This window comes from Triticum urartu, chromosome 2A (genome assembly GCF_056163025.1).
Source record: "Triticum urartu cultivar PI428250 chromosome 2A, HENAU_Tu73, whole genome shotgun sequence".
In the NCBI taxonomy this organism is placed as follows: Eukaryota; Viridiplantae; Streptophyta; class Magnoliopsida; order Poales; family Poaceae; genus Triticum; species Triticum urartu.
Genome location: NC_141874.1, coordinates 729621190 through 729636919, shown reverse-complemented (window position 1 = coordinate 729636919; position 15730 = coordinate 729621190). Strand labels below are relative to the sequence as shown.

The 15730-nt window shown below is 43.8% G+C and overlaps 1 protein-coding gene and 2 non-coding genes across 3 annotated transcripts; 1 reads left to right on the top strand and 2 right to left on the bottom strand.

Moving 5' to 3' along the window:
* Window positions 1-4366: 4366 nt before the first annotated feature.
* TRNAW-CCA (transfer RNA tryptophan (anticodon CCA)) lies at window positions 4367-4438 on the bottom strand. The gene has a single exon. It is a non-coding gene; the product is annotated as a tRNA-Trp (tRNA).
* A 2104-nt stretch (window positions 4439-6542) lies between these two features.
* TRNAW-CCA (transfer RNA tryptophan (anticodon CCA)) lies at window positions 6543-6614 on the bottom strand. The gene has a single exon. It is a non-coding gene; the product is annotated as a tRNA-Trp (tRNA).
* An 808-nt stretch (window positions 6615-7422) lies between these two features.
* On the top strand, window positions 7423-8457 carry LOC147987283 (uncharacterized). The gene is made up of 2 exons (XM_087540288.1): window positions 7423-7832; window positions 7918-8457. Exons 1-2 carry the CDS (start codon window positions 7538-7540, stop codon window positions 8193-8195), a joined length of 573 nt encoding a protein of 190 aa, XP_087396414.1. The 5' UTR covers window positions 7423-7537; the 3' UTR covers window positions 8196-8457.
* Window positions 8458-15730: the final 7273 nt, after the last annotated feature.

Genomic DNA, 15730 nt, shown 5'->3' with positions numbered 1-15730 from the left:
TGTAAGAGTACGTGTAAGGTTGGTCCAGGCTGCTTCATCCCACGATGCTGCCGAATCAAGATAAGACTAGTAACGGCAAGCAAATTGACAAAATCGACACCCACAACAACTTGTGTTCTACTCGTGCATAGAAACTACACATAAACCTGGCTCTGATACCACTATTGGGGAACGTAGCAGAAATTCAAAATTTTCTACGCATCACCAAGATCAATCTATGAAGTAATCTAGCAACGAGGGGAAGGAGAGTGCATCTACATACCCTTGTAGATCGCTAAGCGGAAGCGTTCAAGTGAACGGGGTTGATGGAGTCGTACTTGTCGTGATCCAAATCACCGATGATCCTAGTGCCGAACGGACGGCACCTCCGTGTTCAACACACGTACAGCCCGGTGGCGTCTCCTGCGCCTTGATCCAGCAAGGGGAGAAGGAGAGGTTGGGGAAGACTCCATCCAACAGCGGCACGACGGCGTGGTGATGGTGGAGGAGCGCGGGACTCCAGCAGGGCTTCGCCAAGCACTACGAGAGACGAGGAGGAAGAGGGGTAGGGCTGCGCCAACAGGGAGATTGAATCGTGTGTATGGCAGCCCAAAACCCCCACTATATATAGGGGAAAGGGAGGGGCTGTGCCCCCATCTAGGTTTCCACCCCTAGGGGTGGCGGCCAGCCCTAGATCCCATCTAGGGGCGGCCAAGGGGGGAGAGAGGGGGGCGCACCACTAGGTGGGCCTTAGGCCCATCTGAGCCTAGGGTTTCCCCCTTTTCCCTTCTCTCTTCGCCTTGGGCCCTGGTGGGGGGGCGCACCAGCCCACCTGGGGCTAGTCCCCTCTCACACTTGGCCCACGCAACCCTCTGGGGCAGGTAGCCCCACCTGGTGGATCCCCGGGACCCTCCCGGTGGTCCCGGTACGTTACCGATAGCACCCGAAACTTTTCCGGTGACCAAAACAGGACTTCCCATATATAAATCTTTACCTCCGAACCATTCCGGAACTCCTCGTGATGTCTGGGATCTCATCCGGGACTCTGAACAACATTTGGTAACCACGTATATCTATTCCCTATAACCCTAGCGTCATCGAACCTTAAGTGTGTAGACCCTACGGGTTCGGGAGTCATGCAGACATGGCCGAGACAACTCTCCGGTCAATAACCAACAACGGGATCTGGATACCCATGTTGGCTCCCACATGTTCCACGATGATCTCATCGGATGAACCACGATGTCAAGGATTTAATCAATCCCGTATACAATTCCCTTTGTCCATCGGTACGATACTTGCCCGAGATTCGATCGTCGGTATCCCGATACTTTGTTCAATCTCGTTACCGGCAAGTCTCTTTACTCGTTCCGTAACACATCATCCCGTGATCAACTCCTTGATCACATTGTGCACATTATGATGATGTCCTACCGAGTGGGCCCAGAGATACCTCTGCGTTTACACGGAGTGACAAATCCCAGTCTCGATTCGTGCCAACCCAACAGACACTTTCGGAGATACCTGTAGTGTACCTTTATAGCCACCCAGTTATGTTGTGACGTTTGGCACACCCAAAGCACTCCTACGGTATCCGGGAGTTGCACAATCTCATGGTCTAAGGAAATGATACTTGACATTAGAAAAGCTTTAGCAAACGAACTACACGATCTTTGTGCTAGGCTTAGGATTGGGTCTCGTCCATCAAATCATTCTCCTAATGATGTGATCCCGTTATCAACGACATCCAATGTCCATGGTCAGGAAACCGTAACCATCTATTGATCAACGAGCTAGTCAACTAGAGGCTTACTAGGGACATGGTGTTGTCTATGTATCCACACATGTATCTGGGTTTCCTATCAATACAATTCTAGCATGGATAATAAACGATTATCATGAACAAGGAAATATAATAATAACCAATTTATTATTGCCTCTAGGGCATATTTCCAACATTTGCCACATCTATCAAGAGTCTTCGCCACCTCATAATTAACTGATCCTACTCCATTGATATCTAGTGTCCAATCATCGCAACCTCTCACATATCGGCCTCTATGTTAACCTATTCCTATCAATCATACTCTCGTCTCCTTGTGGATTCATGGTACAACGCTACTCTCCAACTCCATGAAAGAGAAGTGGTGTGTTTTGGTTATGATAATCTCTTGCTTCTAATTGAAAGAGCACAACTATTGAATCTTCCAACTCTAAAACAGCTTCAGTGGCTATGACCTTCGAGGCCATCCCCGCTGAACTCATTTCATGGCATTATGCCGGATGAAGGTGACTAAATGCTTCCACCGCCACCCACCCCACCATCATACGTAGCTCTTTGGCCGCAACTTAGTCTTGGCAATTGCATTTTTGTATAGATTTTTTGTTAGCTTAATTAGTAGGTATTTTTCCCTCTCAACCCGGTCATCGTAAAAAACAACACTTTATTGAATGAGCGCAGTGTTATCCTTCATAATAAAAAAATATGTGCAAAAACTACCACCGTTTAGCTACAGAAGTACAATAAAACAAATTTGGTTATGCCGGATGATGGTGACTGAATGCTTCCACTGAATTCTCACAGGATTGATGCATGAAGAAAATAATTTAGTTTCATGGCGTTATGCCGGATGAAAGTGACTAAATGCTTCCACCGCCACCCACCCACCATCATACGTAGCTCTTTGTCCGCAACTTAGTCTTAGCAATTGCTTTTTTGTATAGATTTTCCATTAGCTTAATTAGTAGGTATTTTTCCTTCTCAACCCGGTCATTGTAAAAAACAACACTAAAATGAATTAGAGCAGTGTTATCCTTCATAATAAAAAATACGTGCAAAAACTACCACCGTTTAGCTGCAGAAGTACAATAAAACAAATTTGGTTCACCCATAAAAAGAAAAAGGAAAGCTATCGTTTCTTACCTCTTTGTGGTTGGATGCATCACTTGCAAGTTCCTTTTAAGAAATGACGGGATTGTGAGAACGGCCTTTTGGAGCTCAGCCTCCATGGAGGCTGAATTATTTGAAAAAAATAATCAAAACTCATACTTTTCGGTTTTAAAAAGAACTGAAAAAAAAATTATACGAGTATACAAGGATGTGATGTGTGTAAAATTTCAAGATGAAATACCTTGAGATGCGATGTGTGCAAAAAGAACAAGTTCTTGGACTTTTGAGATGAAATAATATCATGTGTTGAAAAGCCACATATTTTTCTTTTTTGCACAACCCTCATTTCAACGTATTTAGTCCTAAAAATTTACACATGTGTGTGTTATGCCTTCATGTATATCTGTTTTTGTTTTCAGAATTGTTTTAAATGTAAAAATATAAATTTTGATGAATTTTGAAATTTTCAAAAAACCTGCAAACGTGGAGGCCGAGCTCCAAAATGAATTTTCGCGGGATTGATGCATGAAGAAAACAATTTAATAGATTGCTGAAGTTTTAAAAAGAAGGAAATCCGGACTTTGTTCAGGGATTGAACCCTACGTGAATCGAACACGCCTTCATGTATATCTGTTTTTGTTTTCAGAATTGTTTTAAATGTAAAAATATAAATTTTGATGAATTTTGAAATTTTCAAAAAACCTGCAAACGTGGAGGCCAAGCTCCAAAATGAATTTTCGCAGGATTGATGCATGAAGAAAACAATTTAATAGATTGCTGAAGTTTTAAAAAAAGGAAATCCGGACTTTGTTCAGGGATTGAACCCTACGTGAATCGAACACGCCTTCATGTATATCTGTTTTTGTTTTCAGAATTGTTTTAAATGTAAAAATATAAATTTTGATGAATTTTGAAATTTTCAAAAAACCTGCAAACGTGGAGGCCAAGCTCCAAAATGAATTTTCGCAGGATTGATGCATGAAGAAAACAATTTAATAGATTGCTGAAGTTTAAAAAAAAGGAAATCCGGACTTTGTTCAGGGATTGAACCCTACGTGAATCGAACACGCCTTCATGTATATCTGTTTTTGTTTTCAGAATTGTTTTAAATGTAAAAATATAAATTTTGATGAATTTTGAAATTTTCAAAAAACCTGCAAACGTGGAGGCCAAGCTCCAAAATGAATTTTCGCAGGATTGATGCATGAAGAAAACAATTTAGTAGATTGCTGAAGTTTAAAAAAAAGGAAATCCGGACTTTGTTCAGGGATTGAACCCTACGTGAATCGAACACGCCTTCATGTATATCTGTTTTTGTTTTCAGAATTGTTTTAAATGTAAAAATATAAATTTTGATGAATTTTGAAATTTTCAAAAAACCTGCAAACGTGGAGGCCAAGCTCCAAAATGAATTTTCGCAGGATTGATGCATGAAGAAAACAATTTAGTAGATTGCTGAAGTTTAAAAAAAAGGAAATCTGGACTTTGTTCAGGGATTGAACCCTACGTGAATCGAACACGCAACCTTCTGATCTGGAGTCAGACGCGCTACCATTGCGCCAAGGATCCGATTGTTATTGGATTGAGTGCCATAACTTACTTATCATATTGAAAGCGTTCTTCAATCGTACTACAATGGCACGCGAAGCCGACTGGTACTCTTGCACGAAAATACTAGTAATGATAATTTACGGTGGCTTTGGGCATAAACATGTATACGAACCATTACTGTTAATGTTCATTTTTATGAAGTTGATAAATATAATATGCATAGTAAAAAAACAAGAATCTTTCAAGGAACCATGAAAGCCCATGCTCTAGGTCTGGATATAGTTTATTTCCACCTTGAGATAGGCTCCATTCATCTGCATTTGGTTAACCATCCTTAATCACTTATGCAAAAATATTTTAAATTTAAGGGAAGGTGAACTTTAGAGACTACAATGCAGAGGGAGACATATGCCCTCGCCTTGTCAAAAATAGTTAGCATATTTATTAGACTTGCTACTTGAGCTATTTTAATATTTCAAAGCTCTCATCATAGACATGTCACTCTTGATGGTATTCCTTTAGTTCACACATCAAATATAGATAGAACTATGCTTCAACCTAGAGGTACCACAATACCTAAGCTCTTGAGCAATTCCTCTCGCTTTGGAATACACTTCAAACCTTCCACTTCACCCCTTTGACCATGCTTCTTATCATGGAAAATAACATCTCTAAGGCACCTACTCTGGTAGCTCAGCTCCCTCTTACAAATTGTAAGTTTAGTTCACTGCTCAATCCCAAAGATCAATGGGAGACAGAAAATCATGTGACATGCCAATTCTCTTCATGGCTTGTGCTATTTGGGCATGTACAATGGTGGCATATGAATACAGATGCCTCATGACAAAAAGTAGATTGAGGCATCTATATTGAATTTTTCTCTCCAACACAAGCTACTATTAATGGACCTCATCAAAGAATAGAAAGTAGACCCTTACTACACATGCATCCCTACTCTTCACTTTAACTCTTTCAGCTTTTTATATCGGACCACACTTTTTCTCCCTAAGCACCTGCCTCTTGCAGAGGATCCCGCTTTCCTATCCGAACCTATTTTTCTAACATCACATCCTACATGGCACATGGGGCATCACCATGAGGCTATGCATTGTACATGCCCTTTGGGATAAATGCTTGACAACATAGCTAAGCGAGGCCCGAGTCATAATCCATCTGCCCCTTTTGCCACTTGCCACCTCATGGTTAACCGATCCTACTCCATTGATATCTAGTATCCAATCATCACAACCTCTCACATGTTGGCCTCTCCGATACCCTCTCACATGTCGGTCTCTCCATGTGGATTCATGGTAATGACCCACTACCCAACTCTACCTCTTTATAGTTGGATGCATCAGTTGCAGGTTTTAAGAAATGGCAGGATTGTTGCTTGTAAGAAAAAACAATTTAATAGATTGGTGACGTAAAATTTAAGAAATGGCAGGATTGTTGCTTGTAAGAAATGACCTACTACCCAACTCTATGAAAGAGAAGTGGTGTGTCCTGGTTATGATAATCCCCTGGTTCTCACTGAAAGAGCACGACTCTTGAATCTTCCAACTCTAAAGCGGTTTCCAACCCATTTTATGGTGTTATGCGAGATGAAGGTGACTAAATGGTTCGACCCCCCACCCACCACCGCCATTATTCATAGCTCTTTTGACCACTAAGTGTTAGCTGTTGCACATTTGTATAGGTTTTCTTGTAGCTTGGTTACTAGGTATTTTTTTTCTTTACCCGATCATCGTAAAAAGAACACTAATCCCCTAAAAAAAGTAAAAAGAACACTAATGAATGTGAGCACAATGTTGCATTTTCATAATAAAGAAAACATACGGAAAAACTACCATGGATTAGCATTAGAACTACAAAAGGAAACAAATTTGGTTCACTCATAAAAAGCAAAAAAAAAAATAGAACTGTAGTTTCTTACCTCTTTATAGTTGGATGCATCATTTGCAGGTTTTAAGAAATGGCAGGATTGTTGCTTGTAAGAAAAATAATAATTTAATAGATAGCTGACGTAAAATTTAAGAAAAGGCAGGATTGATGCTCGTAAGAAGAAAACAATTTAATAGATTGCTGAAGTAAAAAAAAAAGGAAACCGAATTTGTTCAGGGATTGAACCCTACGTGAATCGAACACGCAACCTTCTGATCTGGAGTCAGACGCGCTACCATTGCGCCAAGGATCCGGTTGGTGTAGAAGTGAGTACAAGCTTCCAAGTGTTCTTCAGCACTCTTTGCACGAAAATACTATACAATATACTAGTAGTATTTTATTCCTACTGATTACTAATGATCTACGGTGGTCTTTGGCATGGCCATGTATACGAGCCGATTAGTTGGGGCCGTCAGCTGGATTTCTGCGTGGGAAATCACGAAAACCTGAGATGCATCCATTTCCACTCTCGTCCTCCATGCCAAGAACTGAACCTGATTATTCCCTGCTTTTCTCATAACATACTCCAGTTAACTGTTGTGGATTCCACGGGACCATCGCCCGTCGGCCAACACTTCCCTCTCTCTACTCACTGATGGATAACCATTAACTAATCCGTCAGCAGGTCCTGTTCCACTCCAGTTGTAGCCAAAGCCTGTCCAGACGTACGCGCGCGCACAGTCTCTCTCAGAGCGCAGGGGACGGCAGGCAGAGCTCATGAGGGTCACGCGTGCGCGGTGCGTCGTCGACGGGGGCGCGGGCGAAAGCAGAGTAAATGAGCGCGGCTTCATTCAAGGCTCCCGCGCGATCACGACGACGGTGGGCCGGCCGTCGACGCAGGCTAGTTAGGCTCGCCGTGAAATGAAATTCAAACGAGCGAGCACGCGGCGGTTTTCCCGCCGCGCGCCGAGGCCGTGGCGGCGTGGCCATGCCCGTGCGCCATTAATGAAGGCCCTGCCTGCGCGTATCCGCGCCAGGAGGCGAACCGTTTAATGGCTTGTCTCTCTCTCCCTCTCTCTGACTGCCTCGCCCGCCTGCGAAATTGTCCCGGCGCAGCGGTGGCAGGCAGGGCAGCGGGTCACTGGATCCGTGTGATGGAGTTCGAGCCGCCGTGGGCGTGCCGGGGATCATGTGACGCACAATCAAAGATCCCCGCGGCTGCCGCTGCGTGCATCAATGGCCGCGCCCGACGCCGCCCCGGTATATATATGTGCGCGGGGCGCGTCCTCCGTGTACTCCCCCGCAGCCTGCTCCTGCTCTAGAGTACGTCGCGCTGCACCGTGCCCTCCAAAGCAGGCTGCTCTTGAGTGTCACCGTGCACTGGCACCGCCCGCGCGAGCTCTTGGTGTCGAGAAGATGATGATGAGGCATGGTCTTGTCGCCCGAGTTCACCGCGCTCATCCCCTTCTTCTGCTCCTCGCGGCCGTCTTGTTGCTCACGGCCACGGCTGATGGCATCAGACCGGGCCCCGGTAAGTTCAGCCGCATGATCTCTACGTGCAATGCCATCTTCTTCGCATGTGAATCTGACTCTAACTTGCATCTGGTGAGTGGCAGATGATGCTGATGCAAGACCGGCAGTGCAGCGTGCACGGCCGGGGCATGCGCCTGGTGCTGCGGCGACGGAGACGGAGGAGAAGAAGGATGTGTCGGGGTTCCTGCAGGAGGAGGTGTACGGGACGGGGTCGAGCCTGCCGGACTGCACGCACGCGTGCGGCGCCTGCAAGCCGTGCAACCGCGTGATGGTCAGCTTCAAGTGCTCCATCGCCGAGCCCTGCCCCATGGTCTACCGCTGCATGTGCAAGGGCAAGTGCTACCCCGTTCCCTCCAGCTAGCTCAGCCCAGCTCACATGATTTCCCCCGCGCACGCACACACGGCTGATGCAGATGCAGATGCAGATGGTGCAGAGTAATGTGCCGATCTAGTTATATGGGAATTTTTATGCTGGTGTTCGATCACCATGATGATATGATGACATTTTGTAAATTATGGCTCGGTGGCTAGCTAGCTGGCTAGTCCATGCACTGAGACGGTTTCTCAAACAGTGTCTTTGGAGCACATGAAACACTTGCTATATCTACCAAATCTTTTGTTCATTGTTGGTTTTAAGCTAGCTACCCCCCCCCCCCCCCCCCCCCTCATGCGAATCGGTTTATATCCACCAAATCTTTGGCGCACCTAAGTTGCACTTTTTGGAAATGTATATGAAAAAAAATATCAATCGACTCAGACAAAGATGAACCCTAAAAATAGTTGTCGTCTTCTATGTTTTTATGTAAGTCTTTTCTTTTTGCTAACTGTAAATATCTGCAGGATAATACCAAAAACACTTTATGTGGTGGGTTAAGCCCAAAACTTGCACCCAATGCAAAAGAAAAACTACGTTGGGCTATTTTTTCTTACAAAAAACTGCTGCAATTTGATCCATTTTAGGCCATCCCAATAATCATTTTCAGAATTCCTAATAATTTTTACAGACCCACTGAGCCCATTCATGCACGAGGAGGTGGGATTAATGTTTAGTCCCACATTGTTAATTAAGTATAAGTTGGACCTCCTTATAAGGAAGGTTATTTTCCACATGTATAAGCATGAGGATAAGAGAGACGTACACGCCCGCTCCCCGTTCACCGCCTGCCTATAAATGAGAGCCTGCTAGAGTTTCTTGTTTTAGATATGTTCAGTTTGAATTCACAACTTCAGAAGCACATACTCTATTAGATTGCACAACTTGTTCTTTCTCTGTTATTACAGTCATGCTTTATCTATCATTTTTGTGGATTAAATCATTTGGTAAATTGCTCATTTTACCAACAAAAACATTGTAGGGGTGAGGTGTGGACTCCAAACTTTAGCTAAGATAATTGTCGATTCATGTGTTGTGGAAAAATAGAGGATGCCCTTTCTAACATAAAACCATACTCTTCCCATGAAGTAATTTTTTCTTTCAAAACTTAGAATGTATGGATTTTGATGTGGGCTGTACATAAGCACATGACTATTTATAATCTGGCTTGATTCTATACATGAGAAGAAAAGGTACATTTTGGCCCTTAAAAATTGGCAAAGTCTAAGTTTGGTCTCTCAACTTCAACACTATAAATATTGGTCCCTCAAGTGTCAAACCATTTGGATTTGACCCCTTAAAGTAGTTTTGATAATGCCAGCTCCCCGATTTAACGTTTGCTAGTAATAAAGAAAATTGAAACAAAACAAAAACTACAAAACTCTAAAATTTAGGGAAAATATAAAATTCCAGTAAATTTATTATGAATTCTGTAAATTCATGACAATCATGAATACTCTAGAGACCACAAAATTGTACAAAACTACTAAGTATTTTTTTACAATAATCTCGTGTATGTTAGTTTTTTTTGTGGTTATTTTTCCTGTTATCCTTTACATTGCCCTTCATGTCTCATTATTCGCATTACACTATATATTTCCTTGTAAATATTCGTTTAAGTTTTTATATTTTTTCCTGTAAAATTCATTTTTGTATTCGTTTTCTTTGTTAGCTTTCATCCCCGTCAATGTTTTTATGTTGAACCGTCATTATGAAAACACTTTCAATTTGAAGAAAGGGAGTATATCGTTTTGACACCAAGCCAAGAGACCAAGTATGGTTGGACCAAAAATAATAATAACATATATCAGAATAAGGCCTGGCATTTTGTAGCGAAAGTGATGACCGTTTGGTGCTACTTATATGTCTACCAACATTGGTATGCCATTTCAAGTCATCGATGATGCATATACATTTTTCTCTAGTTATCATTTGTTGGTGTTGTTTCTTGATCTTACCAACCGATAATCCATTACCAGGAATTCTTCTCAGCTCCTTGAAAAATGGCCATGCAGTGCCTATATTTTGCCAGTGAGCCTCGTATCATCCAGATCAAGAAGCACAACCACCTAAAAGCCTCTAAAAAACCTCGACACACCCACTAAATCATTTAAAAAGGTAGAAATATTCCCAACAGCCAGAAATATTCTAGAAAACTATGGAAATCGATAGAGTTACTACTGTAGGGTATCGTAGTAATTTCAAAAAATTTCCTACGCACACGCAAGATCATGGTGATGCATAGCAACGAGGGGAGAGTATGATCTACGTACCCTTGTAAATCGCAACGGAAGCGTTGACACAACGTAGAGGAAGTAGTCGTACGTCTTCTTCCCGATCCGACCGATCCAAGCACCGTTACTCCGGCACCTCCGAGTTCTTAGCACACGTACAGCTCGATGACGATCCCCGGGCTCCGATCCAGCAAAGCGTCGGGGAAGAGTTCCGTCAGCACGACGGCGTGGTGACGATCTTGATGTTCTACCGACGCAGGGCTTCGCCTAAGCACTACAACGATATGATCGAGGTGGAATATGGTGGCAAGGGGCACCGCACACGGCTAAGGAACGATCTCAATGATCAACTTGTGTGTCTAGAGGTGCCCCCTGCCCCCGTATATAAAGGAACAAGGGGGAGGAGCCCGGCCATAGGAGAGGCGTGCCAGGTGTGGAGTCCTACTAGGACTCCAAGTCCTAGTAGGAGTCCACCAAGAGGGGAGGAAGGGAGAAGGAAGTGGAGGAGTAGGAAAGGTGGCCGGCCCCCTTTTCCCTAGTCCAATTCGGACTAGAGGGGAGGGGGGGGCGCAGCAGGCCCTTTCTCCTCTTTCCACTAAAGCCCATCAAGGCCCATTGCTTCTCCCGTAACTACCCGGTACTCCGAAAAATACCCGAATCACTCGGAACCTTTCCGATGTCCGAATATAGTCGTCCAATATATCGATCTTTACGTCTCGACCATTTCGAGACTCCTCGTCATGTCCCTGATCTCATCCGGGACTCCGAACTCCTTCCGTACATCAAAACTCATAAACTCATAATAACTGTCATCGAAACCTTAAGCGTGCGGACCCTACGGTTCGAGAACAATGTAGACATGACCGAGACACTGTTGGGGAACGTAGTAGAAATTCAAAATTTTCCTACGTATCACCAAGATCTATCTATGGAGAGACTAGCAACGAGGGGAAGGAGAGTGCATCTACATACCCTTGTAGATCGCTAAGCGGAAGCGTTCAAGTGAACGGGGTTGATGGAGTCGTACTCGTCGTGATTCAAATCACCGATGATCAAGTGCCGAACGCACGGCACCTCCGCGTTCAACACACGTATAGCCCGGTGACGTCTCCCATGCCTTGATCCAGCAAGGAGAGAGGGAGAGGTTGAGGAAGACTCCATCCAGCAGCAGCACAACGGCGTGGTGGTGATGGAGGAGCGTGGCAATCCTGCAGGGCTTCGCCAAGCACCACAGAAGAGGAGGGAGAGAGAGATGCAGGGCTGCACCAACGAGAGATCAAATCGCGTGTGTTATGGGCAGCCCTAGGCCTCATATATATAGGGAAGGGGAGGGGCTGCGCCCCCTCTAGGGTTCCCACCCCTAGGGGGGGCGGCAGCCCTAGATGGGGAGGCAAGGGGGCGGCCAAGAGGGGATGGGAGAGGGAGGCGCACCAATATGGGCCCTAAGGCCCATATCCCATTAGGGTTTGCCCCCTCTCTCTCTCTTAGGCGCATGGGCCTTAGTGGGGCTGGTGCCCTTGGCCCATGTAGGCCAAGGAACACTCCCTACAGCCCATGTGGCCCCCCGGGGCTGGTGGCCCCACTTGGTGGACCCCCGGGACCCTCCCGGTGGTCCCGGTACATTACCGATAAACCCCGAAACTCTTCCGGTGCCCAAAACAGGACTTCCCATATATAAATCTTTACCTCCGGACTATTCCGGAACTCCTCGTGACGTCCGGGATCTCATCCGGGACTCCGAACAACATTCGGTTACCACATACAAACTTCCTTTATTACCCTAGCGTCATCGAACCTTAAGTGTGTAGACCCTACGGGTTCGGGAGACATGTAGACATGACCGAGACGTTCTCCGGTCAATAACCAACAGCGGGATCTGGATACCCATGTTGGCTCCCACATGTTCCACGATGATCTCATCGGATGAACCACGATGTCAAGGACTTAATCAATCCCGTATACAATTCCCTTTGTCTAGCGGTACGATACTTGCCCGAGATTCGATCGTCAGTATCCCGATACCTTGTTCAATCTCGTTACCGGCAAGTCTCTTTACTCGTTCTGTAACACATCATCCCGTGATCAACTCCTTGATCACATTGTGCACATTATGATGATGTCCTACCGAGTGGGCCCAGAGATACCTCTCCGTTTACACGGAGTGACAAATCCCAGTCTCGATTCGTGCCAACCCAACAGACACTTTCGGAGATACCTGTAATGCACCTTTATAGTCACCCAGTTACGTTGTGACGTTTGGTACACCCAAAGCACTCCTACGGTATCCGGGAGTTGCACAATCTCATGGTCTAAGGAAATGATACTTGACATTAGAAAGCTATAGCATACGAACTACACGATCTAGTGCTATGCTTAGGATTGGGTCTTGTCCATCACATCATTCTCCTAATGATGTGATCCCGTTATCAACGACATCCAATGTCCATGGTCAGGAAACCGTAACCATCTATTGATCAACGAGCTAGTCAACTAGAGGCTCACTAGGGACATGGTGTTGTATATGTATCCACACATGTATCTGAGTTTCCTATCAATACAATTATAGCATGGATAATAAACTATTATCATGAACAAGGAAATATAATAATAAATTAATTTATTATTGCCTCTAGGGCATATTTCCAACAGTCTCCCACTTGCACTAGAGTCAATAATCTAGTTCACATCGCCATGTGATTAACACTCACAGGTCACATCGCCATGTGACTAACACCCAAGAGTTTACTAGAGTGAGTAGTCTAGCTCACATCACTATGTGATTAACACTCAATGAGTTCTAGGTTTGATCATGTTTCTTGTGAGAGAGGTTTTAGTCAACGGGTCTGAACCTTTCAGATCCGTGTGTACTTTACAAATCTCTATGTCATCTCCTAGATGCAGCTACCACGTTCTATTTGGAGCTATTCCAAATAACTGTTCTACTATACGAATCCAGTTTACTACTCAGAATAATCTGGTTTAGTGTCAAAGTTTGCATCGGCGTAACCCTTTACGACGAACTCTTTTACCACCTCCATAATCGAGAAAATTCCTTAGTCCACTAGTTACTAAGGATAACTTTGACCGCTGTCCTGTGATCCATTCATGGATCACTCTCGTACTCCTTGACTGACTCATGGCAAGGCACACTTCAGGTGCGGTACACAGCATAGCATACTGTAGAGCCTATGTCTTAAGCATAGGGGACGACCTTCGTCCTTTCTCTCTATTCTGCCGTGGTCGAGCTTTAAGTCTTAACTTCATACCTTACAACTCAGGCAAGAACTCCTTCTTTGACTGATCCATCTTGAACAACTTCAAGATCATGTCAAGGTATGTGCTCATTTGAAAGTACCATTAAGCGTTTTGATCTATCCTTATAGATCTTGATGCTCAATGTTCAAGTAGCTTAATCCAGGCTTTCCATTGAAAAACACTTTCCAAATAACCCTATATGCTTTCTAGAAATTCTACGTCATTTCTGATCCATAATATGTCAACAACATATACTCATCAAAAATTCTATAGTGCTCCCACTCACTTCTTTGGAAATACAAGTTTCTCATAAACTTTGTACAAACCCAAATCTTTGATCATCCCATCAAAGCATACATTCCAACTCCGAGATGCTTACTCCAGTCCTCAAAAGGATAGCTGGAGCTTTGCATACTTATTAGCATCTTTCAGGTTTGACAAAACTTTCCGGTTGTATCACATACAACCTTTCCTCAAGAAAATCATCGAGGAAACAATGTTTTGACATCCTATCTGCAAGATTTCATAAATAATGCAGTAATCGCTAATATAATTCCAACAGACTCTTAGCATCGCTACGAGTGAGAAAGTCTCATCATAGTCAACTCCTTGAACTTGTCGGAAAACATCTTAACGACAAGTCGAGCTTTCTTAATGGTGACATTTACCATCATTGTCCGTCTTCCTTTTAAAATCCATCTGTACTCAACAGCCTTACGACCATCAAGTAGTTCTTCCAAAGTCTACACTTTGTTTTCATACATGGATCCTATCTCGGATTTTATGGCCTCGAGCCATTTATCGGAATCCAGGCCCACCATTGCTTCTCCATAGCTCGTAGGTTCATTGTTGTCTAGCAACATGACTTCCAAGACAGGATTACGTACCACTCTGAAGTAGTACGCATCCTTGTCATCCCACGAGGTTTGGGAGTGACTTGATCCGAAGTCTCATGATCAATATCATAAGCTTCCACTTCAATTGGTGTAGGTGCCACAGGAACAACTCTTTGTGCCCTGCTATACACAAGTTGAAGTAACGGTTTAATAACCTCATCAAGTCTCCACCATCCTCCCACTCAATTCTTTCGAGAGAAACTTTTCCTCGAGAAGGGACCCGATTCTAGAAACAATCCTTTATTGCTTTCGGATCTGAGACAGGAGGTATACCCAACTGTTTTTGGGTTGTCGTATGAAGATGCATTTATCCGCTTTAGGTTCGAGCTTATCAGCCTGAAACTTTTTCACATAAGCGTCGCAGCCCCAAACTTTTAAGAAATGACAGCTTAGGTTTCTCTAAACCATAGTTCATACGGTGTCATCTCATCGGAATTACGTGGTGCCCCTTTTAAAGTGAATGTGGTTGTCTCTAACGCTTAACCCATAAACTATTGTGGTAATTCGATAAGAGACGTCATGGTATGCATCATATCCAATAGGGTGCAGTTATGATGTTCGGACACACCATCACACTATGGTGTTCCAGGCTGTATTAGTTGTGAAACAATTTCCACAATGTCTTAATTTTGTGCCAAACTCGTAATTCAGATATTCATCTCTATGATCATATCATAGATATTTTATCCTCTTGTCACGACGATCTTTCAACTTCACACTGAAATTACTTGAACCTTTCAATAATTCAGACTCGTGATTCATCAAGTAAATGTACTCAACATCTACTCAAATCATCTGTGAAGAAAGAACATAACGATATCCACTACATGCCTCAGCACTCATTGGACTGCACACATCAAAATGTATTACTTCCAACAATTTGCTTTCTAGTTCCATTTTACTGAAACCGAGGCTTTCAGTCATCTTGCCCATGTGGTATGATTTGCATGTCTCAAGTGATTCAAAATCAAGTGAGTCCGAACGGTCCATTTGCATGGAGTTTCTTCATGCATATACACCAACAGACATGGTTCGCATGTCTCAAACTTTTCAAAAATGAGTGAGTCCAAAGATCCATCTACATGGAGCTTCTTCATGCGTTTTATACCGATATGACTTAAGTGGCAGTGCCACAAGT